We start from the raw sequence: 12,209 nt of genomic DNA, 5'->3' as shown, positions 1-12,209 counted from the left end.
GGACCCTACAACCTCTTTCTCTGATCCCACAAAAAAAATAATAATTCTGATGGTTTGAGTGGACACATCCCCCCCACCCCCACTTGCCTCTGGTGCCTCTTCCAAAATGGTCATACCTGTTCTTTTTAGAAGTGGGTGATAGGGGAGTCCATTTGGACCACCAGGGTATTTTGTAGAGGAAGGGGGCAGGAGGTCTGCTTTTCATCTCAGATGACCCTCCTACTCCTAGACTGTATCTTTTAATTCAGCTCTGACCTGATATAAAGATTCAGCACTAAGAAAAGAGTAAAACGGAGAAAAAGCCACGCTAGATTTTAATGTAGTGTGTTAACATCGGGAGCAATTTTATTGTCCAGCGACTTGTATTTTGCATGTTCACTGTGGTACTCTGCAATGCAGTGAGCCTTCTAAAATTTCTTACCGCACGTAAAGTGCTCTGCTGAAGGTTAATGTGGTTTACTGTGTCAAGGCTTGAATGAGGTAGTTTAAAGAAGAGAGATGGTAGGAAAGAGTCAAGGCTGGGAAGGGTGGGGGCTATGGAGAAAACGAATGATAGTATCGAACTACATGTGTTAAAATACCCATCTTCCTTCCAGGTTCAGAGTTCACTTCCTGCTGTTGTGGTTGAGACTTTCCCTGCTGCTGTGAACGGTACGGTGGAGAGCAGTACAGCTGCCAGCAGAACCGACATGCCTCCAGGATTTTTGTACAAGGTGAGTCGGAAATGATCCCTGATTGCTCCATGAATTTAGACGTACTGCTTCTCCATCTCAGAAATGCTTTCAGGATTATACCACAGAATTCCTTGAGATCTCAAAGGATAAAAGTATACTCAGATAAAGTATACTCATGGTTTGAAGGTTTCTTAAAATCCAGAACATACAAAGTAAAATCAGACAAAGAAAAATCCAAACCTTGGTCCAACCCCTGCGGCGTTCCACAAGGGTCCCCACTATCCCCTACTCTCTTCAACCTATATACGGCCTCTCTTGGCGTTTACCTGAACAAACAAGGCCTATCCTCTTATAGCTATGCTGATGACATCACCATCCTCATTCCTTTCGACCAACCAATGCTCTTAATGTCAGACACACTACACAGAACTCTAGCTACAGTTACGACTTGGATGGAAGACCACAAACTGAAACTCAACCCAGACAAAACTAAATTCATCCTCCTAGAAAATAACAAAATCCCAACCATAACCAACTTAGAAATCAACTCTATCAACTACCCTTTGCAAACCACCCTAAAACTTCTAGGTTTGACTATTGACAGAGGCTGCACCATGCAACCACAAATTAACAAAACAATACAGAAATCTTTCGCAGTTATGAGAAACCTTAGACAAGTCCGAAAATTCTTCGAAAAAACACAATTTCAGCTCCTAGTACAATCTCTAATCCTAAGTATCCTAGACTATTGCAACATCCTCTACCTCCCCTGCCCTGCAATAATGATTAAACAACTACAGACAATTCAGAATACAGCTCTGAGACTCGTCTATTCATTGAAAAAACATGATCACATTACTGAGGCATTCATCAATTCTCATTGGCTTCCAATCCAGGAAAGAATACAATTTAAATTCTACTGTATACTATTTAAAACTATAAATGGAGACAGCCCAACCTACCTAAACGACCGCCTCATCCAAACCACCTCTACTAGGCATAGAAAAACACACACCCCATTCACTTACCCCCCAATCAAAGAAGTAAAACGGAAAAAACTATACAACGGACTACTGGCCACTCAGGCAGCGAAGATAGACAACCAAGTCTCCAACCTATTGACAACAACCCGAGACTACAAGATATTCAGAAAGGAAATAAAAACTATACTCTTCAAGAAATCCCTTAATAAAGCTTAATACCATGATAAAGCTTAACCCCCCTCTTGCCATCCCCTCCCTAACCCCAGATCCTACTTTTCCCTCTCTTGGAAACCTTCTCTGATCTAACATTGTAACCCTTCTTCTATAACTCTTTTTGTAATCCGCTTTGAACCGAAAGGTAATGGCGGAATAGAAATCTGTAATGTAATGTAATAAAAAACAAAACCCAACACAATGGAAGGAAATCTGAAGTGTGCAGAATTGACTCTTTGTGATGAAAATGATAAAAACATTAGCACTGAAGATTTTGGTTCCATCCGTGCAAAATATGACTTCCTGTTTGTCCCTTCAGACCAGTCCAGAAATGTGAGTTTTAGATATGGAACCACTGGATTAATGATGGGGGGAGGGGGGGAAGTGTGGCACAGTGGTTAAAGCTACAGCCGCAGCACCCTGAGGTTGTGGGTTCAAACCCACACTGCTCCTTGTGACCCTGGGCAAGTCACTTAATCCCCCCCCATTGCCCCAGGTACATTAGATAGATTGTGAGCCCACCAGGACAGACAGGGAAGAATGCTTAAGTACCTGAATAAATTCATGTAAACCATTCTGAGCTCCCCTAGGAGAATGGTATAGAAAACTGAATAAATAAATATAATCTTATAAAAAGGATCTGTTCATCTAATCTAATCTGCAGTGTTCTATGCTTAACGAGGTTCAAGGCGCCTTAAAACCCACTATGCCACTGATGTCGTACCGTGCCACTGTGCACTAACCCAGGACTCATTCTATTGAATAGGGGGGGGGGGGGGGTGTTGGCAGACGCTGATGCAAAAGCGCAGTACCCAAACTATTTATAAGAACTAGCATTGTATTAAATTTAGAATTTCTATTCTGCTCATTGTATGTTGGCAGCTAGTGGTAAATTTAGGCAGGCGGATTCACTTCTATAAATGACTTTCCTAAATCTACTGCACAAAATGGTCAGATTTGATGGTATATTCAGACCCAAATTTGGCCAGTAAGCTGGGCCTGAGAATCTAGACGGGACTAACTGGTTCACCACTGACAAAGCGGATTCTGGTCCTTGAAAGCTCGAGCCTCAGCGAATTGGTTAGTCTGTAAGGTGAAGCTATAGTAACATAGTAACATAGTAGATGACGGCAGATAAAGACCCAAATGGTCCATCCAATCTGCCCAACCTGATTCAATTTAAATTTTTAATTTTTTCTTCTTAGCTATTTCTGGTCAAGAATCCAAAGCTTTACCCGGTACTATGCTTGGGTTCCTACTGCCGAAAACTCCGTTAAAACCTACTCCAGCCCATCTACACCCTCCCAGCCCTTGAAGCCCTCCCCAGCCCATCCTCCACCAAACGGCCATATACAGACACAGACCGTGCAAGTCTGCCCAGTAACTGGCCTTAGTTCAATATTTAATATTATTTTCTGATTCTAGATCCTCTGTGTTCATCCCATGCTTCTTTGAACTCAGTCACCGTTTTCCTCTCCACCACCTCTCTCTCTCTCTCTTTTTTGTCTTTCTCTCTCTTTCTTTCTCTCACTCTCTCTTTCTTTGTCTTTCTCTCTCTTTCTTTGTCTTTCTCTCTCTTTCTTTCTCTCACTCTCTCTTTCTTTGTCTTTCTCTCTCTCTCTCTCTCTCTCTAGCTCTCTTTCTTTCTCTATCTCTTTCTTTGTCTTTTTCTTTTTTTCTCTCATAGTAACATATAGTAGATGACAGCAGATAACGACTCGAATGGTCCATCCAGCCTGCCCAACCTGATTCAATTTAAATTTTTTAAATTTTTTCTTCTTAGCTATTTCTGGGCAAGAATCGAAAGCTCTACCCGGAACTGCGCTTGGGTTCCTACTGCCGAAATCTCTGTTAAAACCTACTCCAGCCCATCTACACCCTCCCAGCCATTGAAGCCCTCCCCAGCCCATCCTCCCCCAAACGGCCATATACAGACACAGACCGTGCAAGTCTGCCCAGTACTGGCCTTAGTTCAATATTTAATCTTATTTTCTGATTCTAAATCCTCTGTGTTCATCCCACGCTTCTTTGAACTCATAATTAATGTGGTGCGAGTGGGTAAAAAATATTACTTTAAATAGATGCAAGCTCCACTCTTTAAATTGAGAGCACTTACCCCCCCCCGGAAGAAAAAGCCTCAGGCTTTCTTTTTAGGCAGAGCTGAATGCTCAAACCTCCTCCACCCACATCATTGGCTTGAAAAACTTCCAAGGGGGATGTGCAAATGTCACAGTTAGTGCGGGACTGCTATAATCTCTAAATCATAAGGAGTCAAGGTGATATATAAGTGGAAGCCGACGTTTCAGGGTAAAAATCAGTTTCTTCAGGGCATGCAAATTTTCACCTTCCAATATGTTTTGAGCTGCTTGTCTATTCTCACCAGCGTCTAGAGTCTATAAGGTGCCACTGGCCTCTGTCAATTTTGTTAACACCAGATTGAGAAGAGAAGTCCAGTGTGATTAGGAGTACATACCAGTAGTAGCAACAACATATTAAGTGGAGATCATCTAAATACATTGTAGTTGGTTAATACAAGAGAAGATAGTGGATAGACAGAGCAGTGGATTAATAGACATGTTAGTGCTAGATAGGACAGATGGGGAGGCCCATGTGATAAGTGGCTTAGTAGTGCGGAGATCATCTAAATACATTGTAGTTGGTTAATACAAGAGAAGATAGGGGATAGACAGAGCAGTGGATTAATAGACATGTTAGTGCTAGATAGGACAGATGGGGAGGCCCATGTGATAAGTGGCTTAGTAGTGCGGAGATCATCTAAATACATTGTAGTTGGTTAATACAAGAGAAGATAGGGGATAGACAGAGCAGTGTATTAATAGACATGTTAGTGCTAGATAGGACAGATGGGGAGGCCCATGTGATAAGTGGCTTAGTAGTGCGGAGATCATCTAAATACATTGTAGTTGGTTAATACAAGAGAAGATAGGGGATAGACAGAGCAGTGGATTAATAGACATGTTAGTGCTAGATAGGACAGATGGGGAGGCCTATGTGATAAGTGGCTTAGTAGTGCGGAGATCATCTAAATACATTGTAGTTGGTTAATACAAGAGAAGATAGTGGATAGACAGAGCAGTGGATTAATAGACATGTTAGTGCTAGATAGGACAGATCGGGAGGCCCATGTGATAAGTGGCTTAGTAGTGCGGAGATCATCTAAATACATTGTAGTTGGTTAATACAAGAGAAGATAGGGGATAGACAGAGCAGTGGATTAATAGACATGTTAGTGCTAGATAGGACAGATGGGGAGGCCCATGTGATAAGTGGCTTAGTAGTGCGGAGATCATCTAAATACATTGTAGTTGGTTAATACAAGAGAAGATAGGGGATAGACAGAGCAGTGGATTAATAGACATGTTAGTGCTAGATAGGACAGATGGGGAGGCCTATGTGATAAGTGGCTTAGTAGTGCGGAGATCATCTAAATACATTGTAGTTGGTTAATACAAGAGAAGATAGGGGATAGACAGAGCAGTGGATTAATAGACATGTTAGTGCTAGATAGGACAGATGGGGAGGCCTATGTGATAAGTGGCTTAGTAGTGCGGAGATCATCTAAATACATTGTAGTTGGTTAATACAAGAGAAGATAGTGGATAGACAGAGCAGTGGATTAATAGACATGTTAGTGCTAGATAGGACAGATGGGGAGGCCCATGTGATAAGTGGCTTAGTAGTGCGGAGATCATCTAAATACATTGTAGTTGGTTAATACAAGAGAAGATAGGGGATAGACAGAGCAGTGGATTAATAGACATGTTAGTGCTAGATAGGACAGATGGGGAGGCCCATGTGATAAGTGGCTTAGTAGTGCGGAGATCATCTAAATACATTGTAGTTGGTTAATACAAGAGAAGATAGGGGATAGACAGAGCAATGGATTAATAGACATGTTAGTGCTAGATAGGACAGATGGGGAGGCCCATTTGATAAGTGGTTAAGTAGTGTGGAGATCATCTAAATACATTGTAGTTGGTTAATACAAGAGAAGATAGTGGATAGACAGAGCAGTGTATTAATAGACATGTTAGTGCTAGATAGGACAGATGGGGAGGCCCATGTGATAAGTGGCTAAGTAGTGCGGAGATCATCTAAATACATTGTAGTTGGTTAATACAAGAGAAGATAGGGGATAGACAGAGCAGTGGATTAATAGACATGTTAGTGCTAGATAGGACAGATGGGAAGGCCCATTTGATAAGTGGTTAAGTAGTGCGGAATCTTCATTGTTACACTTAGTTATTTGTCTATGGAATATATTTCCTGAGATGAGTTTTTACTTTCCTCTGAAATCCAAGGTAGTTGGGTTCATCCATAACCAGCCAGTACATTTATTTATAAATTTTGATATAAGCTTCTAACAAGGCTTTCCACTTTCAAGTAGCCGCTACAGCAGCCTGTCCAAAGTGCGACTGCCCAGATTCATCCCTAGGCCACATGTGTAGCCGAATTGTATTATTTTGGAAGAAAGTTTTGCAATTAGTCTCCAATATATGGCAGACCCCTGTGGCGCCTTCAGTCTCTATGCTATTTGGGATTTTGCCTAGACCCTGTCCTGGGAAAAGAGGCCTGATGCATTTTCTCAGATGGGCTGTGCAGTATTTTGCAACAATGGGTCCATCCTGAGCCCCCTACAGAGCAGTTGTGGCGTTCCTATCTCAGTTTGTTACGATGGAGCGTGTCCTTATTGCAAAGACAGACCTTCTGGGAGCTTTTGTGGTCCACTTTGACGCCTCTGGCTCAAAGTCGGATATTAAATATGTAGCAGAGGGGTGTGCGGGGGTGGGGAGGTCTGCAGCAAGTAGAGATAGGGTCGGAGAGGGGTTGAATAGGCGGATGGCTGGGTTTGGAGGGCCTTATATACAAACTGTTTGTTGAACTAGTGTTTCTCAACTCGGTCTCGGAGTCCCCCCTTGCTAGTCAGGTTCACAGGATATCCACAATGAGTATGCATAAACTTAATTTACATATACTGCCTCCATTATATGCAAATTTCTTTCATGCATATTCATTGTGAATCTAATCTAATCTTCAGTTTATATACCGGATCATTTCCCGAAGGAACTCGACTCGTTTACAATTCATTAAATATAATATAGTAATAGACAATATGGAGAAAGTGCTATTAGAATAACAATTTCTGAAACAGTACTATTTGTTCAAGATTAAGATAGAAATTTTAAAAGCTAAAAAATAAAATATACTTTATTATAGTTTGTCAACTGGTGATCTTAAAAACTATTGCGTATCCTGAAAACCTGACTGGCAAGTGGGGACTCCAGGACCGAGTTGAGAAACGCTGTGTTTGAACCATGTTTCGATGGAAGGATTGTATGTCTTGTTTTTTTCTTATCTGTTCAACAATAAGAATTAAATATAGGGGAGGGAGCATGGCTTGGATGCCGGTGCAGATGGTCGGGTGAATGTGCAGCTCCTCCTTCCATAATAGAAATCTTAAGTAGTCTTAAAGACATTTGGAGGATTGAGATTTCTTCATCTCAGTGGCCATGAATTTGGAATTGAAGGATGAGATGTACAGCATCAGCATCTATGAGACAGACTTGGGTTTTCTTGATACATAGATCTTTTTGGACACCGGTTAGGTTGCAAAGGTTGGACAGTTCTAAATCTAATAGATGCTGGCACTGTCATCTGGATTAGAGAATGACACGGGGAAAAAAATCTGTCCTCGTCACCAGACCGCAGTCTCCTTCACCGCCCCGTCCCCATAGCATCCTCCCTTCCCTCTCGCCACCTCACCGCCCTTCAGCGGCCCGAGAATCTCCCTCCCTCCCCCTTACCTTCACGGCGTAAAGAAACTTAAGGGAGGGAAGGCACACAGTCACCGATCGTGCATGCGGCCCCTTCCCTCCCTCCGGCAAAATCTATCTCCCTCCCTCTTTACCTTTGTGGTGCTTTAGAAAATAAAGTGATGCCGTTGAAGCCAGCCTGTGCCGCCATGCAGTCGCGTGTGTGTGGGCGGAAGCTTCTCCTTTGATGCAACTGGAGGGGGAGGGAGAGAGGAAGGGAGATAGATTTCGCCAGAGGTAGGGAGGTGGGCCGCGCGCAAACGGTAACCACACGCCTTCCTTCCCTTAACTGCGGGGACAAGGCCATTCACCACTCCACTCCACTCCAGTGAGCACTTTTTCCCTCCCTCCATTTTTGGCGGGTTACCTGCGGCTACTTGTGGCTACCGCCACAAGTCATTCTCTATAATATTGTTCCTTGATACTTAAATTCTGGAAATCCATTTGGGGTCAAATTATTATGATACTGGAAGTTCCATTATCACTATCATATGATATAATATTATTTGGAATGATATTACCCAAGAAACCAATTAATGCAAATCAGAATAAATTGCTCCTCCATCATGACAGGAGTAGCCATGCAGCTGATAATGAAAAATTGGAAAAGTTGGGATAACTTAAATTATAGTTTTTTGGTGGGAATCCTTATGTCAAATTTATAAGTTTGAAAACATTCATTCTATACAGAGGGGACACCATAGCAAATTTGGGGCCCATTAACAAAATATTGTAAGTTTTATGAAATATTAATATTATTTCCCTTTGATTTATGAAAGATTGTTTTAGACATCCAGGAGAGGAGGGGGAAGGGTTAGGGTGGGAGGTGGGATTTAATAACTATATTATTTGTTGGCATAGAATGCAGGTTGTTATGTTACATGGTTGTTCATATGTTTGTACTATGCATTTGAATTAGAAATGAATAAATAATTAAACATAAATTTTGATATACTGCCTTATCAAACTCTGGTCAAAGCAGTTTACGCTTATAAAATTCAAATAAAGATATAAAATAAAGGAATGCCAAAATTTGGTAGAAAAGAGACACGATCACAGAGTTCCAGTGCGTATGCATGGTGGTCTCTTGTCTTGACCTAATGTGCTGTCATGGCCATACCTTGTAGACTAGGTTGGGTTTCTGCTGTTGCTTGTCATCTTCTCATTTTTCACGTTCAGCTGAGAATAGGTTCTAGGCGCAGTGGTACTATGAGGGCAGGTGATGAGTCTCTCTGCTCTGCTCTCTCCCCGCAGGTCACGGCCCAACATGACTACGCAGCCACTGACAGCGACGAACTGGAGTTGAAAGCAGGAGACGTAGTGTTGGTCGTTCACTTTGACAACCCAGAAGAGCAGGTGAAGTAGCCCTTTTCGTCTGCGATCTTTGCTTCTCTTTCCTCCGCTGTCCCATTCCTGCCTTTTAACTCAAAGCACCACAGCTGTTGGTAGAAAGCTGAGAATATCTTCAAAATCCAAATCTGCTGAACGGATGCAAGAGGACAGTTTTTTTTTTTGATCCTCTCTAGGAATGATATTTATCCATGCGGTCCCGAGGGGTGTTCCTGGCCTTGGAGTCATGGTCCAGGAACTTCCCTTCTCACGGCCTGTCCGATGTTGCCTTTACTTTCCGTGAAGCTGAAAAAACCGCCGGCCTTGGCAGTGATTCAGCTACGTCGCCAGTGGCTCCCCTTCCTGCTTTCCGTGTCTGCCAATGACGCAACTTCCTGTTTCTGCCCGGGTGGATTGCGGCAGAGGCAGACACGGAAAGCAGGTAGGGGAGCCGTTGGCGACATAGCTGAATAAACTGCCGAGGCTGGCAGTTTTTTCAGCTTCACGGAGGGTAAAGGGAGAGAAGGCTGGGAACATGCTGAGCCACGGGGACTACCCAGAGCCTTGGCACCGGGCCGTGAGAAAGGAAATTCCTGGACCATGACTCCCGGGCCAGGAACCCCCCCTTATGGCTTGCACCCGGGGAAACATTACTAAAAATATTTTTTTACATTGGGGGAGGGGTGTCAAAAAACAATGGGCCCCGGGTGTCACATACCCTAGGTTACACCACTGACAGGTTCACTTTTCTCTCGGCTCTGATTCTGCTGTTCTACAAATTAAGTTATGATGTATCTTCCTCAAGTAAGTGATCTCTTGTTTTTTTTTTGGCTTTCTTTTTCAGGATGAAGGCTGGCTGATGGGTATTAAGGAGACAGACTGGCTCCAGAATAAAAAGTTTGACCAGGGTCGGGGTGTTTTTCCAGAGAACTTTACAGAGAAAGTCCTTTGAGGCACAGATGGGCCCTGCTCCCTCTCTCCTGGGCCACAAGAAGCTGGGTTTCTGTGAAAGCGCATCTAAAGCAGAATGGGGGGGAAAAAAAAATGACCTTAAATGAGTCGGCTTAAAGGGTCGCAATACTTGTAAAAAGCAGGGCTTGAAAACAATAAAAGGGTGTGAAGCAAAACTAAACAGAGAAAGGTTTATATACCTCTTTCCTCACTCCTGATTGGACAGCATTAATGGCTCTCCAGGGGCACAGCAGGTCTGGTTGGTCACTGAAGGGTTTGGGGAGGCCAATCCAAGATGGCCATCTAGAAGAACGTTTTGAGGCTTCTGGATTTTGGAGACTACCCAAACATTTCCAGTGCGTTGGAGGAAACGAGCACTGCAGTTTGCTTTTGTCGTGGCCGTGTCTGAAATCCTCAAGGCTCAAGCGATGTTCATGGTAGAGTACAATGGAATAATAAAAATAATTACAGTTTATATTTCACAGGACCGTGAAGTTGTATGCGGTTTACACTAGAACCCCAGTTGGGTTACAGCAGAGTGGAATCCAGTGGGACACCTATCTGCTATAGGGAAGGCTTCTGATAAGTACCAATAAAGCATTTCTGAAACAAAAATTAAAAAGGGTTTATTAGATAGATACCAGAAAACCCCACTTTCCCTATTACCCTCATATACCCTACCACTGCCTTGTCTCGTATCCTGCCTTTTCCGCACTGATAATTCAAATGAGACAACGATACATATTTGATTTTGCCATGATACCTGTGGTGTGAAAATACAAAACCAACCATTTTGAGCCTTCAGTCTCCTTAGTTAGCTGGCAAATTAAAGACCTATTTTTAAACACCTGAGAATAGAAACCCTATGTATAGTACAAGAGAACGCCGTGAACCATCTTTCTGCCAGACAAGCAATGGGGATTCCGCGTCAAAGGCCTTGAGATATATCGCTCAAAAGATTCATAACTGGGATGAAGGCTTTTCTAGATGACTGTTGATTGCGATGAAAAACTAATCTTCCAAATTAGGGGTCAAAAAAGAAAGTCTTTCTGAGTTCTACAGAAGGTACATAATGGGGATTTTGCAGGTAATTTGGTTAGGAACTGAATGTATCTTCATTTGAAATTCAGGTAAAATGGCATTTAACGGAGATGATGCTGTAGCAAAGCTAACGAATAAACAGTGGAGGCTTTCAAAATACAAGATTTTTAATCATATAACAATTTATTGAAGGAATCCAATAAATATACAATAAAATAGTCATTACATTTATAGTCACAATATTAATTTTCAAACATATGTCTATCATTCCTTCAAAATAAATTTCCAAATTACCCATTGCATACCTCTATACACTCCCCCTCTTTCCTATCCCTTCCCTTCCCCCTATTCACCCCTCCCTCCCTTCCCCCATTATTTTAATTTTAATTATAACATTGTAATGAATGAATTAAACATAAATACAATTCAAGTAATTCCACACATATTACTATCATCCCTCCCTTTCCCACCCCCTACCCCAGAATGAAAGGTGACACCCAGTACCAGGTATTAAAATGCAAAGATTGTTACTAAAGCTTCAATGTAAAGCATTAAGAATCAAACTTCTTGCTCTAGAGCAGTGGTCTGAAACCCGCGGCCCGGGGGCCACATGCGGCCCACCAGGTACTTTTTTCAGGCCCTCGGTATGTTACCATTGTTCTGGAATGTTGGCTGCCTCATTGCTGTAACCTCATGCAAGCGCTTTCCTGCATCTTTCTGCATGTTGCACTGCTTTCAGCTGTGTATAGCTGAAATTATCAGAAGCAATTAAGGAAAGCTTTGTAAATGAGTTTTACCTCATGCAAAGTTGTCATTTCTTTAATAAGACATTATTTTTTCTGCAGCCCTCCCAAGTATCTACAAATCTACAATGTGGCCCTGTAAAGGGTTTGAGTTTGAGACCGCTGCTCTAGAGGATAAGTTTTGTATATAAGGGTCCCAAATTTTTTTTTTTTTTTTTTTAAATGAGTTCGTCTAGGAAATTTACGAACCTCCCAAACCTCAAATCCTTGGAGATTCCACTAATTGACAATTCCATAATGAACCTAAAAATAATAGGATGGCAGACCAGAAAGATTTAATAAGATGACATTGCCACAATGCATGAGATAAATTAGTATTCGGATCTTTCTCACATTTAATACAAATGGGAGAATTAACTAAACCTGCATGAAACGCTTGTA

At 42.2% G+C, this 12,209-nt stretch overlaps 1 protein-coding gene across 11 annotated transcripts in view; it reads left to right on the top strand.

Moving 5' to 3' along the window:
- BIN1 (bridging integrator 1) overlaps positions 1 to 11,241 on the top strand; it is a 239,933-nt gene extending 228,692 nt beyond the window's left edge. For all 11 annotated transcript variants that reach the window (XM_033944491.1, XM_033944488.1, XM_033944483.1 and 8 more), the window contains 3 exons: positions 597 to 713; positions 8,959 to 9,060; positions 9,878 to 11,241. In XM_033944491.1, the coding sequence (XP_033800382.1) occupies positions 597 to 713; positions 8,959 to 9,060; positions 9,878 to 9,985 (327 nt within the window). In that variant the 3' untranslated portion in view covers positions 9,986 to 11,241. The remainder of the gene's footprint in view (positions 1 to 596; positions 714 to 8,958; positions 9,061 to 9,877) is intronic.
- Positions 11,242 to 12,209: the final 968 nt, after the last annotated feature.

This window comes from Geotrypetes seraphini, chromosome 5 (genome assembly GCF_902459505.1).
Source record: "Geotrypetes seraphini chromosome 5, aGeoSer1.1, whole genome shotgun sequence".
Lineage (NCBI taxonomy): Eukaryota > Metazoa > Chordata > Amphibia > Gymnophiona > Dermophiidae > Geotrypetes > Geotrypetes seraphini.
The sequence above is the reverse complement of the archived record's forward strand: the minus strand, read 5'-3'. Positions and strand labels throughout refer to the sequence as shown.